Source organism: Platalea leucorodia (genome assembly GCF_965183815.1).
Source record: "Platalea leucorodia genome assembly, chromosome: 4".
Taxonomy (NCBI): domain Eukaryota; kingdom Metazoa; phylum Chordata; class Aves; order Pelecaniformes; family Threskiornithidae; genus Platalea; species Platalea leucorodia.
Genome location: NC_138826.1, coordinates 116,742,963 through 116,767,265, shown reverse-complemented (window position 1 = coordinate 116,767,265; position 24,303 = coordinate 116,742,963). Strand labels below are relative to the sequence as shown.

General features: G+C 36.2%; 1 protein-coding gene across 5 annotated transcripts in view; it reads left to right on the top strand.

Annotated features, from left to right (window-relative positions):
* Window positions 1-24,303, top strand: part of CACNA2D1 (calcium voltage-gated channel auxiliary subunit alpha2delta 1) — a gene marked incomplete at both ends in the record, with an annotated part of 429,826 nt that overhangs the window by 332,886 nt on the left and 72,637 nt on the right. For all 5 annotated transcript variants that reach the window (XM_082308450.1, XM_082308448.1, XM_082308449.1 and 2 more), the window contains 2 exons: window positions 14,242-14,400; window positions 19,449-19,553. In XM_082308450.1, the coding sequence (XP_082164576.1) occupies window positions 14,242-14,400; window positions 19,449-19,553 (264 nt within the window). The remainder of the gene's footprint in view (window positions 1-14,241; window positions 14,401-19,448; window positions 19,554-24,303) is intronic.

The following is a 24,303-nucleotide window of genomic DNA, read 5'->3' as shown; positions in this document are numbered from 1 at the left end:
TATATGCTGATAACTGATGTGATCACAGCTGAGAAGCACTGTTGTTGGGGAAAACTCTTGCATCCATAGACTCTCAAAATTGTCAGATAAAAGCACTTCAAGAATCACTAGTGGAAACCCAATAAATTTGAATGGCACATAAATAGGTAATATGCCTCAACAAATTTCAAGGAAAGATTCTTGTTGTCTTCATATCAATATTTAATGCTTTCCTGGAAGATGCACTTTAAGCAAACATGTACAACTAAACGTAATTGTTAAGGTCTATTACAGAAGTAACCAAGGGAATTTTAAGGACCAGTGATACGTGGGTGGTGAGACAGTATGCAAGAGGTCAGATTAGATTATCTCATTACCCTTTTTAACCTTAAATCAAGAATACATAAAGGTTTTGTTTGATTGGTTGGTTGATTGGTGGGGTTTTTTGTTTTGTCCTGCTGACTTAAATGTTTATCCCAAGTAGCTGTTCATCATCCACCTTAGTTACTAATGGACTGGAAAGTACTTCATCATCCTTGTGTAATATGAATACTTTAGCCTTCTTTGTAAACAGGGAATATTTACCAAGTACTTCTTTTTTTTCTGTATACGTAAAAATTTAGCCATATCCATCTAGCAACAGATGTGTTCACTATTCAGGCTTTCTCTTATTCCTAGTGTACTTAAAAATTCCTTGTTATCTTCAGTTTAACCAGCCCTACAATATTGTCTGTGCAATAAGACAGAACAGCAAATACTTGTATAAAACAGACATATACAGAATAGTCCATGATAAAGAGGTGAAAATCAAGTGTTACTTTGCTGTTCCAGTGATAATACTCCCTATGGTACTTGCTTACAATTGTTTTTTAGTATCCAGGTTAAAATAATATGCCAGTATGTAAAACCAATATAAACCAAAACCCATGGTGATGTTTGTGCAGGGTCAAGTCTTCTCTCTCTGAGAATTACAGCTAGTATCAGGGACTGTCTCCAAAAGCCAAGTTGCCATGTTCAGCTCAGAACTGTGCTCAAGCTAGTAAACCTTCGTAAAGTACAGCCAGCCAGATCCCATGCAGAAGCTATTCACATTTGTATTCAAAGGCCATGTAGCCATACCTGGTATATGCTGGGGAATTTAGAAAGTAAGCATGTGTTTCAACAATTTTTTCCTGATTTCTCATTTAAACTGAGCTTTACATAGCTACAAATAAACCTTTAGAAGATGAAGTTATTTTTCTTTTAGAGTTACAAAATAATAACCAAGCCATCTGAATTTAGGGATTTGTTTATACATATATTATGTTACCTGTTAGGGGAAAGCATATCATGCCAGATTCAACACCCCAAGAGAGCTGAGACTGCCGCAGGTCCATGCCACAGAGCCAACCAGTAGTGAGGCTGAAAATGTGCCAGTGGGCACATGCAAACAGAGTACACGTATATGCCACATAACATATAGTCATGTATATACATACATACCAGGCCAGCCACCCAGGTAACACAGGCAAATCCAGAGCACTCACATGAACACAGGCAGCGCCAACAGCCTCATCCTGCTGAGCGGGATGGAAGTCTGCTGGTGAGAATATATATATATATGTGTGTGTGTGTATGTGTGTATATATATCTCAGCCTGCCACCTAGACATACAAGCCCCTGAGGCTGCAGCTCCATCCAGTTGCTGGTAGAGACCGTCTCAGGCACATGCACAGAGCTGGCAGGGACTCCCCTGGTCCCAATAGCCAACCCCCACTGTGATCTCACCCTTAGAGCCACACAGACATGGGTTTCACCTCTAAATCCCCAGGACCAGCGCCTGGCACTCACTCCAGGTGCTGGTACCATGGACACATGGGTCCCTGTGACCCACAGTCCCCCTCCACTTGCTGGCACTGAAGTTCACTCACTTTAGTCTCTCTAGCTGCTGCAACATGGACACACAGGCCCTGTGACCCATGTTCTGACTCCGGTTGCTGCACTCACAGACACACACGCAGACTAGGGAGTCCCTCACCCAGGAAAAGAAGTAGAAATGGAGTTTAATAAGAAGGCAGGACAGACTGCACTGATGAGGTGCATGATGTGGCCAGACAAGCATACTGACCAGCAAACTATTTACATGAGACCAACAATTTTTCCCCATACCCCTCTATTTTCCCCCACTTTTTTGTCCCCAAATCACCTAAATCCATCCCTTTCCTCACCCTGATTCCTCCATAAAATATTCCATAGTAAGTCCTGTCCAATCCTGAGATGTTCTTCCCCTGCATCCCATAATGTCTCCCATACAACCTCCCTGAGTCCAAAAGAGGGGTTATTGTATTGTAAATTACTGCTAAGGCCTTAATTATAGTTAGTGGAGGAAAATGAGAAACACCTCCAGAAGACAAGTCATCCTGACTATCCTGAGGACAAATTATGACCAGGAGGTGCTTGTCTGTCTCCACTGGCTGTAGGGAGAGCCTGGCCCACGGTCTTGGACTGGGCTCCCAATTAAATGATCACTGAAATGAGATAAGCTGAATCATACTATCTCTGATCAGGTGAGAATGCAGAAGGGAGTCAGTGGGGAAAAAAAACAATGAGCACTTTTGGGTTTTTTACACCTTTTTTTTTTTTCTTCTTGTATGTTACTGTTTGCTTTAACATATCAGCTAAGCTTTTGCTGTTGTGTTATTAACTGTAACTTTAGTTTGCTGTGGAAGGAAAATGTTCAAAAGGTCTGTAAGAGAGAAAAAAGAAATGGAAAGAGTTGGAAAAGGAATAGGGCAAATCTTAAAACAAGATCTGTTTCACTTTAGATCTGTCACAAAGTGTTAATTCTAGGGAACAGAGTACTTGAGTGCATGAAGAGCCAAAGGGAATGGAAATTAGAAGCTGAAATTCCACATTAGGATGTCAGGAGCAGGGATGTTGCTGGAAACTGTACATTTATTGCTGTACAGTATAGCTGACAATTCCAGATGGCTAGAAAAGTCACCTCCATTCCCACTTTGAGGGATTGCTTTGGGCATCAATACAGATTTTTATTGTCTCCTCTTATAGTTGTCAAATGTCAGGAAGTCAGCCTTCTAACAGCACATGGCACGGGCTTCTGCGATTTCCAGAATAAATTCCAGCTCTCTAGTATATTAGTAGTATTTAAAATGAGTAGTTTAGTAGTATATAAAATGATGTGATAGCTCTACCTAATGGTTCCACTGGTCAATAAGTCTGTTGGCTATTTCCAGTTTCTTAATTTTTAGTAAAGCACAAGTCTTACTAAGGAGACCCCTGCTTCGTCAGACATATCATCGATAAAAGTGCATTTCTGAGTCAGCTTTCCAACTAGGAGACAATTATTAGGGAGTGTTGTGACAGTATAATTAAAAATTTGTGGTGGATGAATGGTGTCTCGAACAATGAACTCATTCCTTACCAGTTCTGAAGAGTCTGGGCTGGGCTGGCTTTAATGATTCTTCTGGGGAAAGATGACTCACCATGTTAATGAAAAAAGAAGAAAATGCAGGCTGTCCATAAGGTTTGGAACAGGGTGCAGGCTATTTGTTCTATGGTCCCCCTTTCTTTAACATATTTTCTATAAAAGTCATCTATTCGGTAGGTGAAAATTTTAAGACATGTGGCAAGATGTTAGTTTGGTGTGAATCTAAAGGACCTCTTAACTTAGGCAAAACATGAATGAAATACTCATCGACTTCTCAAGTCTCACGCTTTCAAGACTCAGCTTTTCCCTCCTCTCATGCTTCCCTGCCTCAGCGGCAGCATCTCACACATCAGCAGGGTGCTGCCGCAGTCTCCTGGCTGCTCACGAACCCCAGGCACCACGTGCAGCCGGGCACGTTGCTCTGCCCTGCAAGGGTGACAGGCACATTTAAGGCAAGCCGTGGGAATATGGAGGTGATATTGTAGCCCCCTGCCATCCCATAGTGATGTGGCCTGATGCTGAAATGTATGTCTGTCTTGTAATTTGGTGCACTGACTAAACATTCGTCTTGCTTTTGATGCCCTGAGTAACAACCTCACATATCCAGGGAATTTATAGAAAATGGTTTAATACTCAAACCTTTATCTCTGGTGACCAGTGATAGGACATGAGGAAATGGATGAAGCTGTGTCAGGGGAAGTTCAGTTTGGACATTAGGAAAAGGTTCTTCACCAGAGGGTGGTTGGTCGCTGGAACAGGCTTCCCAGGGAGGTGGTCACGTTACCAACCCTGTCAGAGTTCAAGGACTGTCTGGACAATGCTCGTGGTCATATGGTTTAGTTTTAGGTAGTTCTGCAAGGAGCAGGGACTTGGACTTGATGATCCTTATAGGTCCCTTCCAACTTGAGATATTCTATGATTCTATGACTCATCTTTTTGGCCAGAGGTGTTTTGTGTTCTAAACAACTTGAGTTTGACTGAATGAAGATTTCCCCAGTCAAGTGATAATAAAAAAAAGTCTACAAAATAATTTTCTAGAAAGTCTCTTCTTGTTATAGCTCTCTCCTAGAGTGTATCAGGGTAGCAGTGCTATACAGTGCAGACTACAGGACTGCGACACTACGGTAGCACAGTAGTTCAGATCAGGCAGCTTTTTCTGGGAGATGCTGAAGTTTACAGTACTGAAATTTTCAGTAGAAGTCAGAAACACATTTTTAAGTAAATAATGCATGCTAACTTAGCCACGGCATCATGAAATGACCATAAACGAGTTCATCTGGCTAAGCTAATTCATCTTTCAGTCTATGCTGACGTTCTTTGTTGTAACTCTGAGATTCGCAGCGCAGCATCGTACTTTGTGGTCTGAACGTTAAACCTTTTGCACTCAGTGGGAGCTTTACAATGATTTATGTGCAGATAATCATATTGGTTAGAAAAGTTAAAAAAGCTAACTGAGAGGAGATTTTAGCCCAGTATTTGGTCCTTTCCCAAACATTTATCTCATATTATGCTACAATATGTTTTCAGCATATATTTCGTGATTTAACAGTTATATTGTCGAACGCTGCTACCTGTGATCTGTCAAGAGCCCTTTCAGAAACAGTATTAAGCATTTTTGAACCTTATGTATATTCTGTCTATAATGCACATACATACATTTCACAATGAAAAGAAATGTGATGCATTTGAAATTTCAAGAAATGCCAATAGTGTAAATTGACATATAGTCTTAATTTTATTGCTTCCTGTACTTGCAATATAATTTAATAAATGCAGGTGTGCTCCTACTGAGTAGCAGAATAAGGTTTAAACTTTTTTTCTACAGTGTATATGTAGGGTTGTACTGTATACCTGAAGATTATCTCTATGCAAGTCATAGCATAGGAGGAAACAAATATTCTATAGCAAGATACAAATGCTGAACTTTAACATCACGTATTATTTTTTGGCATGTGAAATTGCAAACCTTTATTGCTTGAACTGCCTCAAATTTTCTGTGTACTGAGATCTACATGGGAATAAAACTTTGCAAATTGCTTTCTTACTATTCTCTAAATGAGTTCTGATAAATATTTATAATAGCTTCTCACTGCTGAAATATAGATTGTAACTGGCCTTATTCAAGATTTAGTTATTCTTGGGATTAACCCTAAAATCCTATTACCAACCCTAAAGCAGCAATAAAAAAAAGGAAAAGAAATCAGCAAAGCTGGATTTAGGTACAAGACGAAAGCCTGATGAAATCAGGTCTATTTCACTATTGCTCATTTAATATGTATAGATACAACTGGGTCACCAAGCTGATTTAGCCATGAGGCAGAAGTAGCATAGCAACAAACCTCAGCAGATTGAAAGTCAGCAGCGGTAGTATCTGATTAGGTCTTCAGCAAGCTGACTATTTTTTCCTCAATTTTCAGTATTCCCGGAGTGATGTTTCTGATTTATTCAGCTATCATGATCTTGGTATTTTAAATGTATAAGTTTTGTCTCTGTAGCAAGTGTAAGTACAGGAATTACTGCTTTGTTCAAGTTTATATGATTTTCTAGAAAAAAATAAACACTTCTGTATGTTTAAAAATACACAGTTTACATACAGTTTAAGGCAGGGTCTCATTTGATGTCAGAAGTTTTGGAGGGGTAGTTTTTTAGGTTTTTTTTTTAGTTTAGAAGTGTAATTTCAGTAGATTCTGATAAAATATGCTATATTGAATCAGTAGATGTTAGTAAACTAACTGGGATGAGTGAAGAATAGGGAGGCAGGTAAAGATGGTTGGGAAAATCTGCATTTTTACTTAGATTTGGTATTAAAAATATTCAATAAGAATGTTTTCACTTTTACAGATTTTGGAGATGCAGAAAGACATTTAGATAGGAGGTTGGTTAAGAAATGTTAACTTTTACAGCCTTTCCATTATGAGCATTGTAAACACCGTCCATAAAGCTGTTGGAAATGTAGATGTTTGTTTTGGTAATATGGATGCTTTGTATAGAAAAAATTTATTTTCATCTTCCCAGAGCTAGGATCTCTTGTGTTCAACATGTGGAAATTTTTCTTTAAGGCGGAAGTTTGGATTTTAATATTTCTGTTTCTTCACTCATTTAGCGCACAAGAGTGTTTAATTGTTTTAGTTGGAATGATAAATTTATGCCATTCACAGGATGCGCCAACCACCTCCACCAGAAGTGTAAAATTTCCCATTTCAAGATAACATTTGTAAGAGCAGTTCAACTTTTTTTGTTTTAGTGCCACCTAGTGACTAAAACATGGCAAAGCTTTTTAAAGTGTCGTAAATTTATTGGTTTTGATTTGTTTATGCTGTTGCATTTTCCAGTAATGAGATGATTTACAAAAGATTTTGTGGTTTTCAGATTGAATTGCAGAGCTAGCGCTGCTTTCCTCAATTTCTTTTCCTGAGAATTTGTGTTCACATAAACTTATTGCTGTCCTTACTGAGAATTGTGGCATTCCTCAGTAGATTGGTGCTTTGTCCAGGTCACATCTGATAAATGTTGACTGATGAAGCTTGCTTTCTTGATCATGTCATTAAAAAAATTAAGTACATACCTATACATAAACAGAATTATTTAAAAATATATGTACACATACGTATGAAGACATCAGGTAGAGCAGAAGAAAAAAGTTCTTGACTGTCAGAAACAGTAATAAGCACTTTCTGATCAAGATAAATGAATGCCCCAAGATATTACTCTGTAGTTCTTTATAACGTTTCTTCTTATGCTGCTGTTTTCAATGCCTGTTTGTTTTGCTAGCATTACACGTAACGTGATGTCTAAGACAGTGCAATGAAGGGGATGCTTTGGGTTTCCTTTCATAAAAGAAGCGGAATCAATTGAAATGTTTTATTTGTATTTAAATTAACCTCCTACACTTGCCAAAAGAATGACTGACATTGGACTTCAGATTTATATCCCTTATACCTCTCAGGAGATGAAGATATATAGGGATATATAGAGAAGGGATGATGGATATATAGAAGAGGATTTGAAACATTCATCAATTTGTACATTGCCTGTGAAATCAGAGATTTTTCTCTTGCAGTGCTGTAGTCTTCAGAATGAATCACATTAGCTGTGTCTGCCTTTTGAAGAAGTTTAAGTGGTGAGCTGTTTATGAGAATTCACGCTTTAATAATTTGTGCCCTATTTGACCTTGTGGTTTAAATGGCATATGGCAAAATAACTAATATCAAGTTAAAGGGTGAATTTGAGGACTTGGAGTTGGTTGCACAAAGGAAAGGGAAAAAAGCATATTCTGGTGCTCTAGTAGTGGGGAATTGAGACTAAAGCTTCTGGCCATATCTTTGCCTGAGATTTACTTGTTTTCTTCCCTGTTGCTTTGCTTTTCTCACCAATAAAATGAGAACAGTTCTGAGCTATTTCACAAGCAGTCCGAGACACTCAGTGATGTTTGAAAATGTCTGTGATGCTAAAGTGTGGATGTCCCTGGGAGTTACACGCTATGTGTTACTTGCTAAAGCTTGTTAACTGGGGAGAGGTCAGCTGGTATCTGCAAAAGGCAGATTTATCAAAAAATTTCCCAGTAGACAAGCCAGTTTGTATCTGTTCAGCAGGTAATATATTGAACTGAATGTAGTTTTAGAAAAAAAAAAATTATACATGTTTTTCTTCCCATGTATTTTGTTTGCTGTTTTTTTCCCAGACTGCTTGGTAGCTTTGCTCTTTCTACTTATCTGTCTCAAATGTTTTCCAGTCCTTGTATATTCCACTTCTGAATACAGATCCTTTCTTTCTTCATTTTGCAGCCTTTTTCCATGAGGGATTTTCCCCCCACCCCCTTCTTTTGTCTTATGCTGTCCTCTAATGAAAACACCTGTCTGTAGGGTCCCTTGTAATTCATTTTTTGATCTGCCATCATATCCACAAAGTGCTTAGAGTGGGAACAGACATAGGAAATAAATCAACATCTCTGTTTCACTTCCCTTGAATCTTCTAATATCCTGGTGTTGAGGTAGGAGTTTTAATAATTTTAAAGAAGGCTGCTCTTAGTGAGAGCAGGTTGAGACTGGAAAAGAAGAGGGTTTTAGCAATGCAGAAGTAACTATTCTGGAATCAGAAGAGGGTCTCCGAATGACAACCCCTTCTCTTCTCCATCAGTTTAACTCTTGGGGCACTATGGATTGCACAGGTCCATGTGTCTGGAGGAGCCCACAGTTCAATGGAACTACCCAAGGGAGGGGAAAGGTCTCTAGCATTTAGATATTTCTCTGAAATTCTGTATAATTTTCCAGTGGTTTTACAAGTTGATCCTTCTCTGAATAAGAGGATAAAGACAAAGTCCTTGTAAGACTGTCAGATTAGTATTTCTGTTTCTGACCTTCTCCAGAATGACAAGGTTCAAGCAGCATTAAACTTAAACCCCTTTGTTCAGAGTTTCATGTTAAGTTGAATTGATTAGCTTATTTTTCAATTTATTGAGTTGCCCCATATTCGGCCAAAGATTATACTGGTGGTTTGAGGTTAACTGGATGAAGTTCTCTAACACTCTTAGTGCCTCTGTAACAGGCTTAGGTATTCCTGCCCAAACCTGTGAATACAAGGTCTTCATTTCCTCAGACCCGAGGATCGTTCTAGGACATCCCAAAGGCAGAAGCTGCAAAAGGATATAAATAAATTGGGTAGTGAGAAATAATCTAGTGAAAAATACATCTAGATCCTATATCTTGCTATATAATTCAAGACAAATTTAATTATATTAATACTTCATGATACTTTAAAATAAAAAGCTAAGGTTATCCTGTTTTCCATTATTTCCAATTGTTTTGCTGCAAACCCCTCTTATTTTAGCTTAGATAAGGAATAAGGTTTTTATATAGCTTAAAAAGTAGAAGCTGTCACTAGTAGTGGGTGGCTTTAGATTTTAACAATTGAATGGTTTGCCTCCAGATGTCATCTGTTGTTTTGTAAGTGACTCATTGAGCCCACGGCATCGTACACAAATTCCATTTATTTTCTTTTTACCACAACAGCATTTTTATGACAAATGTTTATCTTTACTGCAATAATTAGGGGGAAATGCCAGTCTGAGAAATACCCAACTGACATTTCATGTAGATACATTGAGAGTATTTTATTCAATAAAGTATGGATTGTAATAACTTTAATTTTAAACCTTTGGTGGGACTTGATTTTGTAAGAACATGGACTTTCTGAAGTGGCGATTGGTTTTTGAAATGTTGCATGTTCTTTCTTCCAGCTGGATACTAAGTGATTGAGTATATTGTTAACTGGTTTTCAAGAATCATCCAAACCTATATAAGCCTTATTATGCTTCTTAGGAGACGGGTAATGTGACCAGTAGTTGTCATAGGCTTATTGCAGGTATTTTGGCTTTTGCTATCTTAATGTGTGAAAAATTATTGATGTCACTATAGCTATTATATTTCAGATGAGTGTAACTGAAAACTAGCTCAGTTTGGCTAATTCAAAGTTATGAATAGTCCTGGTATTTGTCACATGGTCAACTGGTTAAAGAGCAAAACTATTTTAATGTTGTGTAGCGGGTATGACAAGCCAGTTTTAAGGGCAAACTGAAGGCTTTTACGCTTGAAATCCTTCAGTTGCTTCAGGATTTTACTGGAGTTCAAATTAATTAAATGTAGCCCTGAATTTTGTTCCCCCCTTTGGACATTTTTAACAGTCACATTTCAACCTTCAGACTTGCCTTCACCTCCTAGCAAACAGGTAAATGATCATTTTGGAAGATTGCTATTCCTTTATCTAATCAAAAACTCTCCTCGTCTGCTTTGTTGAGTGACGTTAACATTAACGTTGACTGATGTATTTCAAAATAGCTGGCTCATCTATTTTCTTAATTAAATTACAGCATTTTCAGACTTTGGTTGATGTAACTCTCCGTTCTGCAAGTGTGTTATTTCTCTCCTTCATTTTACATCAGCATTTGTCAGTCTATAGATGCAGATATTTTGACCTTGACCCTTTGTTCAGTTTACATCATGTGTAAGTACAGTACAGTTTACTTGTTAACTGCTTAAACAGTTTGAGCCAGTATTCCTGTCAATTTTTAAAATGTCATTTTTGTATCCGTAATTACTAATCCATATGCTAGATACCTGACCTTCATAGAAATAATTATCCTGATGCATTTGCAGGACTGCTAGCAAGCAATTTAGATTTGCGGTTTAATGTTAGTGGCATTTCAGGGAGAAATCTTCACTTGTCAGTAAATTTTCACTTGAACTGCTGTTTGCTATAGCCCAAGACAAGGTGTACACTGACCATAAGGCTGAATTTATGGTTACTTTTATATTAGCTCACGAAATAATTTGCTTATAGTGTCACTGATGAAGCAGAACAGTGTAGTCACTCTTCTTCTTCAGATGAAATTGGCTTATATAGACCAGAGCTACCTACCAGATAGCGTTCTACTTTCCAAGCACAAGATCTGTACTCTCATCCCATCTCACAATTAGAATTCATTCTCAGATCTTGTATTTTTAAAATTACTTTACTCGAGTAATTTTCCAATCATGATTACAAAATCAGGTCAAAGCAAGCTGAAATAATTCCACAGCACATTGTTTTCACTCCCATATGGTTAATGTACCTAATAATCATTGGGTGATTTATGGGTTACTTCTGTAAGAAATGTCCATAAGAAACACCATTGAGTGTGTCAGTGTTCTGCATCAAAGTTAATTGATTACAATTGTGTAATCATTTCATGGTTTTGTTCAGCAAATAAAAATCACCATGTGATGTTGAGGGGAAATGGAAAAATGAATGACTATAATTTGTTTGAGTTTGGGGAAAGAACTTTTATAAAAGATAATGGCTTTAAAATCACACAATAGATAGATACGTTAGGGTTCAGTTGGGAGTCTTACATTTTCATCACAGCAGAGGGTTGTTCCTACCAAAATTATTCTTTTCTGGGCAATATGGCGTACATTAAAGGAATATTCAAGCTGAAAAATTGGTTATATGAAATCCAATTCCATGTGTTCATTCATTTGAAAGGTGAAGTTTGCATTGTGATGCTGAGAGAACTGGAAAATACTTTTTATCTTCATTATCTCACCCATTTTCATACTTTTGTTACGGTAAATAATTTAGAAATATGATACTATATTTATAGTTGTGATATTATGAAAATTAAAGCCCTGATAAATAGAACATTACAAAAATAAATAAGCAACCTTTGTCATATTATTATATACAACTGACTCTTTTGTTGAATGCCTGGTCAAATACAACATTGCCTTTTTCAGAGTTAAAACACTTGCTCATGCTTTTGCATGTTTTTAGAAACAGTTGTCTCCTTGGGACACATTGGGAACTGCATATTGATAGAAAAGGGGACAGAAAACTTTATATAAAGTCATTTGAGAATAACTTGCTCACGCAGATTTTAATCACCTGGGGAACAGAGCTATAAAATTGCGACAGAATAATAACTGTGCTTATTAATTAGAAAGACATATGAAGATTCTTATATGGTATTCTCATAGTGTATATCTTTGCCTAGCAAGAATCCATACTATTTTTTAGCAAATGCAGTCCTCAGGAAAACAGCAGCTATACCATAAACCAGTATCAGTATCTCACCAAAAGACAATATTAATTCGTGAGGAAAGAGCAAAAATAAGCTCCCTGGAAAAATAAATATAACATGAAGATGACAAGCTATGAGCTTAGTTGTGAACTGCTTAATGCTCCAAATCAAAATAGTGGGTTTTCTTCTTTAGGTTCAACATACATGCAGGAGTGGCTTGTGGTACAACAATGATATTAGAAGATGAAAGAGACAAATTCATGCTTTAAAGTCTCTAGTTCATGGGGTGCTTTGACACATCCTTTTTGTGAGAATAAAAAATTACGTGTGGAACCGTAAGTTAGAATCCAGCATAGCAAATGCTGTCATAATAGTGCTTGGATTTGCTTACTTACAGCCAAAAAACCCACAGCTGCAGCTCTGTGGCTATTTTCAAGAAGGATCTGGAACAAATTAGGCTAAGCCTCCTGCTGAGGATCATGCCTTTCTCTGTCAGTCATCTCTGCCGTAAGCTGTACTGTATTTGCTGTTATGCATTTGCTCCTACAAAGTCAATAGCAGAAGTCTCATTGATTAAAGTGGACGTTTGGTAAAAATTACGGGTAGTAATTGGTCCTAAGGGCAGGGAGCATGCATCTGTACGCATCTGATTCCAGGACATGGAAAAGTCTTCATACCTCCTAAGCATCCTATTAACTTGAATTGAATTATTATGCATTATAAAGAGTGATTTGATATTATCGATTCCTTCATCCTTTTAAGTTCTGTTCATTGTAAGTGTCCTACAATTACAGCGCAAGTTGATGTTTGCTGCTGATAGCAGGTCTCTCTCCATACTTTGTGCCTGGTAGTGATTTATTTTAGACATGTAAATAGTCTGAGCAGTTATTGAAATCTGTGACCTTACTTACCTTATCTTCTATACAGTACTATTGAACTAATTAGCAGTATTGAGACTTAAGCCAACAAGGCCTGATTTTTAAGTTATTTTAAGGCTTTGCACCAGGTTGACAGCATAAAACTACATTTACATCTACTTTCACTGAAGACTCTTAATCAGGAAGAGACATAATAAGCTGTTTTCAGCTGAAAAGTAAATTAGGAGGTCTGGTGCTTAGTGCCTTCACTGAGATGGGAGTTTTACAGAGTTTTTTGGATATCTTATTTGCCAGGGAGAAAAAAAGCTCACACAAGAAATAGGAGTAGATAAAACAGTTTAAAAATTGGCTAAGACAATAGTTTTAGTAATATTCGTCAAGAGTTCCTTAAATAAAAATCACTCTGTTGTAGTTAAAAGGAGATTTTCATTCAAATAGAGTTCAACACGGATTACGTGCAGTAATATGCAATTTCATTCAAGACTACAGTTAGAATCATACATGCTACAGCATTTTTAAAGAGAAGTCTCATCTTTGACTTTAGATAGATAGATACAGAGGTAGCTAAAAAGTGAGACATCTTTCTTCATCCCGCTCTCTACCAGGATATATATATATGTATTTGTACTTATAAATGTATATCTGTGTATTTATACAGAGACAAATTTTAAAGAGATCATAAACTGGTTTTCTACTTGTGCAGACAACATTTTGCACATAAAAAAATTTCTATGTATGTTTTTAAATAATGTCAGAATCTTGTATGAATTAATTTTTCAGGGGGTAGTCTTTACAGGTATGTGGGTAAGAGAGAACAAATATGTGCGTTCTTAATATGTAAATTTGTGTTATTATTAACAATATTTTCCTATCTACAGCTATACTCTTACGTGCTTCCTTTGCCCCAAGAGTGTATTTTGTTTTCTGTAAGACATGTGCTAATTGATCATGACCTGCAAATTTCATTGTAAAACAGCAGGTTTAGCAACAGACTAGTACGTGCAATATGGAAGTCACCTGATAATTCAACCAGTATTTTTCAGTAATGAAAAAAAGTAAAATAAACATTTTCCCATGTTTTATATTTCCCTAACTCTGCATTTCTCCGTTTGATTTCATTATCTGAGCTTGAAAAAAAAATTCATGGGAGTTTTCCCACTACAGTAGAGGGTTTTGTAGAGGGATTGCAACAAAGAGTGAACCACTGAATACCTTTTCTTTTTAATATTTATTGCCCAATTTTGAAATCTCCAGACACTGCTGGACATTCTTAATGTAGTGGAAATTAAAATCCGGGTGTGACATGCTTTATCTCATGGATCAAGAAACCGTTAGCCTTTACTACTACAGCACCTAGAAAAGAGAATTAACTGTCTTTAATACTATTTCTATTTATTTTACAGTTTAACAATAATGCTCAGAATGTCAGTTGCTTTAATCATCTTGTCCAAGCTAATGTGAGGAACAAGAAGAAGCTGAAAGAAGCTGTCTATAAAATCTCTGCTAAAGGAATTACAGATTACAAAAAAGGCTTTAGCTATGCTTTTGAACAGCTGCTAAATGTAAGTATGAAAGTCATCTCTCTCTGCTGTAAAGTGAAGAAGAACTTGAATGGTCAGATGGTCACTGCATGTTCTCCCATCATGTAACTGAGTGATAATCAGTACAACACCTTATTTAGCAAGTAAATTTATCCCAACAATATGTTTTTTCTTTGTAGATCCCCCAGCAGATTGCTAAGATTTGGGAATAGATTTGGTTTTCAATGTGCTGTACTGTTTTTACTTCATTCATTCAGCTAGTTTTTCATTTCATGTGATTCTCAGTTGGCACATAGCTGTGGCCGTGGTTGATTCGCAGGTAATTTTAAAATGGAAGGCTACAGAATGTTACAAGGTTATTATTTCAGATTTACCACAATATCTCCTAGCTACATTTAGTTAACCTGCAATTTTATATTTATTACATGTCATAAATAGTTGACCATGGCTTCTGCAGGACATAGGGGAGCAAGTTACTTAATTAACAGAGGATTGTTAGGCACCTGAGAGTATTCTAATTCCTTTCTCCTTCTCATGCATAAAATTAATAGTTTCCTCAAAAATTAAATGTATTGTCTCCATGTTTTAATTACATTGTACTTTCTAGTTTGCACCCAAGCACTAGCTTTCTAAGTAGCAATGTTTCCCATTTACCACAAATGTTGGGGGTTTATTAGTCTTTTTTTTAATAGTTTATGTAGTTGTTTAAAAATATGCTACATTTCACCTTCATAAAGACTGCATATTGGATCTTCATCTTAGTGTAAATAAAGCTATACCAATTTACAGGAGAATCTAGCTTAATAAATATAAAGTGTATTCTTTTTATTTTTTTTAATATATCAGTTATGTCTCTCAGTGTACAAATGTTTAATTTTTTTTTTTCCCCTAATCTGCCAGATTCTGGACTTCAGGGTGCTTCCCTGCCGTTGTATATGCAGCTTAGGGCTAGAGCTGGTTGAAAAATTCCTAACCTTGTTAAATTTTGATGGAGGAAAAGAAAATACAATGTTTTCAAGGGTATTTTCTCAGCAGATCACTGTTTAGATGAGCAGAGGGGTTTGGTGGGGAAATGATTGTGTGCCCTCTGCTGATCGTTCTATAAAACTGCAAACAGGATTTTAAAACCTGTTGGGACTTTTCGGGCCAGGCAGAACGACATTTCCCCTTTTTCTTCATTCTTCTCATTCAGAGGGAACCAGCAAGACACAAGAAATTTTGCCAAACATAGCTTGTTCCTCATAACATTTATATTTGATTAACATTATGTATTACATTTGGTGCAGCACCAGGTATGTACTTTGTGTGCAGGCAGTATTAAGAAGACCTGAACACAGGGGAAGTCCTCAAAGTGGACTTATTTGTAGGACTAAAAAAATTGCTTAAAAAAATAATTGGAGATCAGTCTCGTAGTGGGACCGTCTCTCTCATAATTGGAGACAGAGGTGTGATTAGCCTCACATAATCTCTGCAAGCCTGTAAGTTATGGCTGGACACTGTGAATGTGTGTATCAAGGGAAATTAATAGATTGCGCTAGGTTATAAAAATACAGTCATCCTCTCCAGATATTGGCAAATGCATTTGGCAGGAAGAGTAAAGGGCTGGTGATGGAGTTAGCGCTACACTCTGGTGACAAGACAATATAATAGGATGATATAATACAGGCTTAAACAAATAATAAAAAAATACGCTTAGGGATAGCTTCCAGTTGTATATTTATGAATTCAAACAGTCTAATTGCTTTAAGGTCCATGGAGATGGAACAGTTTTTAACAGCTCAGATTCTTGTAATAATTTTGTGGGTACTATTTCTGGATGACAGTTATTTCTTACAATTTTCTTGAATACCAAAGCAATATTTTACTTGTGCCATGCAAAACTTATTGTCTGATGTGTTGCTAGATGGAAATAGACACTTTAGGTTTTTTCAATATACTAATTCAAGTGAATATCGATAATCTGGATTCCATCATTTTTATGCAGCATTTTTCCATTATTTACTGTTATATTAGCTTGCCACTCCTTTGAAAATAATAGTACTTCAGCTCCAGAAATTCAGGAAGGTTTTTTTCCTCATAGCATAATAACTATGATTTGTCAAAAAATTATCTTGAAATAATCTCTTCTTGATTCAAGTAATTGATTTTTGCCTTGGTTTACCTTTTCCTTCTTCAATGGCATGAAAAATGCATTCCTAAAGTGTCATGTCACAAGGTGTAATCCTGACCTGCCATTTAATGAGTTAATTTTAAGGATGTGAAACTTGCATAAAACAAAACCAATTTTAGGTACAGTATAAAAAGGATCATTTCTTGCTTGCTTTTTGGAAAGAAAAAAAAAGGAAAGGCCTTTATCAAGTGCAAGAGAGAGCTAAAAATGAATACGTAGACTCAGTTCCAACTTGTATTCTTCTGTGGGTTAAGCTAAGAAGCTGTTTTTTGTCCTGGGGAAGTTGCTGCATAGGCAAGACATTCCTCTTCAGCTGTGGTCTGTGATGGGAGGGCAGTGCTGTCCGTTGGGCTGGTGAGGCAAACTGTTCAGAGAAATTATGAAATTACTTCATCAGCTTTACAAAATCACTTATATTCACTCCCTGAGCCAGTATCTCTCCATCTTTGTACAAACAGGAGGGAAAAAAGATATGTTGTAAAGGTAATTCTGCCTTCCTTTCGATCAGTTATAAGAAACTGATCTGTAAAGTTCATTCATAAGGATGCAAAGTTTTTACGTTGCGAAATCAACATATGATTTGAGCTTATTCATGTTCAGGTTTCCAATATTGTTTGGAGGATAAAATCTTGGATTTTTTTTCCATCACGTGACCTTAGTGTCTAAACAGTGTAGTGTAAGTAAATGCCCTTCTGTAAGCACTAGGAGATAAAGAGAAAACACTGCATTTTTCTGATACTGTATTAGCATATGCTAAGACAGCTGCTAGAAAAATCCTGATTTAGTCAGTTAAAACAAAGACTAGCTCAAGTTCACATTGCCCACTTTAAAATCAATAGGAAAGTTTTATAATATGAGCAGGCTTTGGTCCCCTTCCTTGTCATCTCTTTGGTTTCCCTCTGATTTTTTTTTGGCCCGTATATTAAATCACTGTAAATGTAGGTGAATTTCTTTATTTATGAAGTATCCAACTCTACTTTTATTACTTTTTTAATATCGAAATGATTGCAGCCCAAAGCAGTATGCTGTAGGTTATATTTCACAAGCAAAAAATGATCATAAATTATTTAATTCCAAATGAAACACAGTGTGCTGATGAGATTGGAGAGAATGTATTGCTTTCAAATGGTTTTTATGTGTTGTTACATGTAAGAAAATCTTTGGACTGTTTTTTTACAAATTATTAAATAAGTAGTTATTCACTGAATGTTGAACTACCAATAAAAATCATCCCTGAGGAATAATTATTCATCTGTTAATACAGTGATTGCAAATAAAGTTTTTGTATTTTAGCTTTCTGGGAGCATTGTAGAACTGTGGAGCTGCAATACTGAGGGTTATTTGCTGATGTTTGAGGGCTGGCTTTGGTGTTTCGGTCTCTTTATTACAGAAGAACAAGGAACCAGATCAGAGAGTAGGATCAAAAGTAATGAAAGGGAGCAGGATCATCTCACCTGACCAGCCAGGTGAAAGTTAGTCACTATCTAGTCACAAAGACTAAAGCAAGGGAGAAACAGGTTCTTTGTAAGGATGACCCTCCTATTTCTTTTCCTGACTGTATAGTAAATTAATACAGCAAAATTCAGGCTTGTGGAAGGGGAAGTTGAATTTATTTTACTGAATCTCTAAGGGTTTTACTCTGTCACATCCAACTACTCAGTACCAAGATGTGTCTGACTAGGACCATTTGTATGCAACACAGAGGATAAGGAACGCTGGCTGTAAAATTCATGAACAATTTGCTTAGACTAGATTCTTAACTTTTAGGGAATAAGGAAAGAAGATGAATGCCGAAGGAGGAGAATTTGGCTCCTTTCATAAGGAGCCAAAGTTCATATTCATTTCTCTGTTGTTCTGGCTGTGGAACAATGTTTTTATTCCATTGCACAATGCACTGTGTTTTTCTCAGTGGCTTTACTAGTTACTTTGATGGCTCAATTAAGAGTCAGAGGGGCTTCTTCTCAATTCTCTCTGTTCCAAGATTGCTCTCCAGAAATAATGGAACATGCTCAGTTCTTCACCTCTGAGTTGCAATCTAATTAGAAAAGTAGGTGATCGAGAAATCTTAATACTCTAGGCAGCCGTATCTTGGCTACAATGTATTATGTAAACCTGATTCTAAAATACTTTTCTAAAGGTTACCTATTAATTTCAGCGTATTAAAAAAAATAATTAAAAAAAGGAAAGAATTAAAGAAGTGGATGATGGAGTTCATTTTAAGGAAATGTGACAAAAATAGCAAGTGTAAAAATATTTCTAAGTTTGTAAGGTAGAGTTTTTTAGATGTACCTAGAGGATGCCTAAATTATTGGAGTTTTCATTTAAGCGGTCAGTGAGCTTGATAGTTTCCATGAGTAGGAGTCCAGCAGAACAAAACAGAATATTCAGTAATTTGTAAGAAAGAGGGTCATTGTTCCCAAATTTCCACAAGGACAGTAAGGATAAGAAAGGAAGTAAGGATGAGAAAAGAGAAGAGCAAAAATGTTTAGAGGCCCTCACTGTACAAGTCTCATGCAGAACGTGTAGAGAAACACTGTGGGGTTGATGTGACGGGTATGAGCTAAAGAGCTTTCTAACTGTTGGTGGAGGTGCAAGGAACCACCAGATCCCCATTCCTCTGTGTTGCGCCAGATCTAAAATGAGTCATATTTAAGTCTCATGGAACAAAAAAATGATTTTGTTTTGGTTCTGTTTTATTTTATTTTATAATTTATTTTATTTTTTATTGTTTTATTTTTCATTCAGAAAGGGGTATTGAATGAAATCCTAAAAGACTTTGGAAGTTTTGCCATTACCGTGTTAAAGTAGTAAGCACGTTGATATGAAAGCCATCAAATATAACAGTTGTTATTCCTTATAGCCTGAAATTAAAAAAAGCTTTTGTTTGTATCTCCCACAGCACAGTGTCTCTAGAGCTAACTGCAATAAGATTATTATGTTGTTTACGGATGGTGGTGAAGAAAGAGCACAAGAAATTTTCCATAAATATAATGAAGACAAAAAAGTAAGTGATATATGAAAGATTTTACTACATAAAATACAGCACAGAGAGAAATGTTTAAATACGGAAGTGAATGCATTTTTGGTATGTGTATAAGGTACTTTTTAAAAACGTATTAGTATTGAACCTGAGGGTACTTAAAGCTTTCTCAATCTATAACATTTCTTTGAAAAGACCATAAAATATAGTTAATATTTTATACCTTGTGACTCATTGGTGTCAAGAGGTACAGCAGTATACCATAAGCTATAAAGAATTAAACTTTTTATTGACATCTTTCTTGTGTTAGTGTAATCCTTGCATTATGAAGCAGAAACACAGGTAGCTAAATGATATGAGATATATGTATATCTCTTCATGGTGAATATTTTCGGTGTTTTTTATTGTTCATAAGGCAAAGGCAAAACCACATCTCAAGGTTAGAATCTGAATCTGAATAGATTTGGACTGGAACAAGCCCACATGTTTTTCCCAATGAGGCTAATTATACATTTGAATGTCTTAGCTAGGAGTGGGATGGCTTTCTATTGATGAAATTTGATCTGTGGCTCAACCAGAATTATGGGCTTGACATGAGAATCACTGGATGAGTTGTGTTGTTCAGATTAGGTTGGATTATTACTTGTGCTGGTTTTGGTATTAATTTTTTAATCTAATCAAACTTCTGGCTTTTGCATCGTTATAGATGTACAAATGCATGAATGTGTGTGTGTGTAAAACAAAACGGCTTTGTAGATTGTCTCCTACATTTCAGTGCAAATCATTGTATTTAGAAGATTAATCACTTTTTAAATAAAAGTTAAATATGAGCTGGATTCACACCACAACTAAGAATTTACCTTTTCTAGTGCTTGGGGATGTGCCTATACCTGTTCGCGGGGTTTTTTTGTGGGTTGTTTTGTTTTATTTTCAAAAAAAGCAGCTAGAAGTTAGATCACAATTCACCAAGACACTTATAACAGTTGCCATGGATGCTTATGTATAAAGCAGTAGAAGCATTTCACTGCAAATCCTCATATATTTGAATTAATCCCTTCAAAAAGAGAACTAGAAATGCAAGACACAATTTCCATCTCGACCAGTGATTCATTCGGTGACCCTGAATAATCGTTTTGTGTCTGCTTTATAATAGCGCTTCACATAGAATGATATGGTGGGGTTTAGTTAATCTTCGTGTCTGAGCTGAAAGTACTTTTTAAACTGACAATTAGAAGGAGGAACTGAAATCATAGCAACTCGTGTAGCCCACATGGCTGTATTCTGAAAATGTATGCATAGATTCCTCTTCAAATTTGGACTTGGTAGCTTTTATTGTGTTACAACAAAAGCCATCAGCTAAAGGAAATACGTGCATAATGGGGAGGATATATGATTCATTTCTTATTTTCCATTTAATTTGCCGTGTTAGGAGGAAAGTATAGTAAAATATCCAGTCCAAACACCAAAACAGATTTGTAGCGCTGAGGTTTCTGGTCTTACTCACATCACGCCTGATGACCGATTATTCTGTGAAGTATAATAAATGAAATGTAGGATTTACTAATTTAAAATGGTTATTTTACTGCATCCTTTAATACTGTAAATTTGCACTGCCAAGGGTTGGGTTGGTTTCATATACACTGTTATGTATAATACAATACACTCTGACTTTCTTGTTCCCTCTAGTGAATGAGGGTTTGGGGGTTTTATTGTATACAACAAATGTATAATGGCGATAATGGTCACTGTATGGATTTCTGATTATTTGAGTATATTTTCTTATATAATTAAATGCAGTGCAGATGCAATGCAAGGCAAATTTCCTACATTTGATTAAGTTCTATGTATCTACAAGTTCAAAACTTAGTAAGCACTTACACTTTGTTACTTGTCTAATAAAGTACTGGGTTGCTAGATGGCATCCCTTACTGGTTTTCTCCAAGGTGACATTGGAATACAAGAAATACTAAGAAAGTATTTGCAGGTATAATTCAAAGAACCATTTGCTTTCTCCTTATAGTTTTCAATCAGTAACAATCTTTGTGGCGTTGAAGCAAAATTTATGGTTGAAAAACTTCTAATGAGATTGAACCAGTAAATTCACTTTTAGGAATAATAATGAAACCTCTCTGACAATCTTTCATAACATTCTAATATTTTTAAAAATAAGACTAATACAAAATATGCTTGTGGTCATGCTCTCCTTTAGTAAGACTACAGTTGATTCCAGAATGATGACGTGAGCTCTCTTGTTGTTCCCTCTCTGTGTTATTTAATGTTAATCTTAGTCCAGTAGAGCATAGTAACATAACTGACAGACACATTCTAACATGAAAAATACACATATACTTTTAATTTTGTAAAGTCACAGTCACAAACATGGTGTTACTTTCTTAGATTGCATAGTGGGCTGCTTTCATATATTAAATGCTAAGATATTTAAAGATATGTGGATCTAGATTCTGTTGTCTTTACTACATTTAATTTATAATTTATTTCACAAATAGCCCATTAAATGTAAGACCAATTTTATAATTATCATTTCTAGGGAGACTATTCAATGTAAGGTGTTAAAGTTTCCCGTGTTTTACCGTAGTAGCACGTCATAGTATAAATATGTATCAGCTGATGTCTTTTCTTGCCTGCTCTGCATTTGTTTGAACATTTTCTTTGTGGTTTGCATACAGTATATAAAAGATGAATCTTTATTGTCTTATATCACAGCCAGTCACTTCCCATCTTAGGTTCACTGTGTTGTAAACTTACTCTTTTTTTTCTTGTGCAAACAGAAGACCATTAATTCAAATCTATTAATCCTTGTTTTCATCTTCCTGATGTAAAATTGCTTCAGCTCTAAAAGTATTTTCTTCTTCGTGTCAGTTACTTTGTAATTGCTTGGCATGAAAGAAGCTTCAGTAAGTTTTGGCCCATCAGATGATATGTCTTAGTACACTTGTTTGCAGTGCCCTTAGTGCAACCTTCAAGTTAAGAATTGAAAGAATACAATAAACAATTGGAAACTACTAAAAGAGCAGCCTAGAATCTACAGGCTGGAAAATTGTCCTCTTAAATTAGGGGGGTTAATCTGTTTGAAATAGCATACAGATATATTTAAAATAATTTCTTGTCTTTACAAAGCATTTACAGTATGAATATAAGGGTTATTATAAAACTTGCATAACACAATTATAAGGAGGAACATTCCTGGTTTTCATCTGTTTGAAGTAGAAAATCACAGTTGTGTTTCACCTTTGCATGCCTTTTTCCTTTTATAAAGCCAGATTTTATTGTCACAGATTGCAACTACATGCTGTGCCTGATATTTAAAAACTGGCATGTTTACCTTTACGGTGACATTTGGGGCACTCACATTAAATGTGTGAAATACCACACACGCGCTAAATTTCAGGAATGGGGGTGGTAAATTTTCATTTTATTTGCACTCATACTACAGATGGCTTCACTGAAGATAGCAATATAAATTTAATTGAAATGTAGACCCAGTAGGCATTCTCCATCCTGAGAATTTTTAATTCAGGTTCAAAATAGAAAACTAACTACAGCTCTTTGGGGCAGATTGTGAACCCTGAAATCTGTGTTTTGAAGGATTGCTCAACTTACGTGAGGAGGAAAAGACCTTAAACATACCTCATGCACTTTCTGTTGTCTGAAGTTTCCTGGCATGCTAGAGGTTTGCATGGGTCAGGTGGATTGATCTGACCCACACTGGTAAGAGGACCTGACCCCTCAGGTAGGAGGAGAACCGTAAGGTGGGTCTCATGTCCCATTACCACAGAATTATCTGTCATGATAAATACAACCTCATTTTGTGTATATTTTCCTGACAATATCATTTGAGAGGAAATGGTATGCAGAGAAGTTTTCCAACAGTTCCATTAAAAAAATATCTGTATGTGGTGGGCACAGAACTGCTACAGTGATAGAGGTCCTATGGGAGAAGGCTGTAACTCCACTGGGAAGCTTACTGCTGGCAGTGACTTCTTCCAAATGGGACACATTCAGTATGTCAATAGAATGATAAAATGAAATATGTATGAGAAAGCACTTGCAAAACTTTCTTCTAAAACAAAAATACCTCCTACTGTCATTACCAAAGGAGGGAACAATTTTCTTCATTGGCTTGAATCCATATTGCACAACTGCAAGTCAGTAAAACTAAAAAGAAAACTGTGTTAATCTAGGCAATGGTGTATGAATCATTCTAGACAAGGCTGAAAGTGTTAGTCCTGACTACAAATGACCACTGAAAAAGCCCATGACATTTCTACTTGGAGTAGCCATGAGATTCTCATCAGGTGTCAGACTGAATGAATTTAACTTTCTAGAGTTACTCATGGAGCCGAAAATAGAAACAGCATCTTTCTCAATGCTAATATCAACTTCAAACAGAGCTTAACAGCTGTCAAAGTGTACCCCAACAGTTCTTGCATCTCTCAGTGTGTGATAGACTTGTGACACAGGATATAACATAACGTAATGAAATTAAGAGTTGAAGCAAGCAAAATTCTGGTTTATATCTGAATGGCATGTAGCATAGTTTGACAGATAAAATTTAAGCTGGTTTTTAAGCTTTCTGGATTGTAGATTGTTCTCTGCCCTTCTCTACGTTAGCTTTCTGTGATCTTTAGACAACCAGACGCTAAGATATTTCTCGTTCCTCCTGATAGTCCCCCTGAGCTGTGAATTTTCTTGGAGTGATGGTACAGGAAATCCCATGTAGAAGAAATCTCCTGCTAGCTGGTTAAGCTGGTTC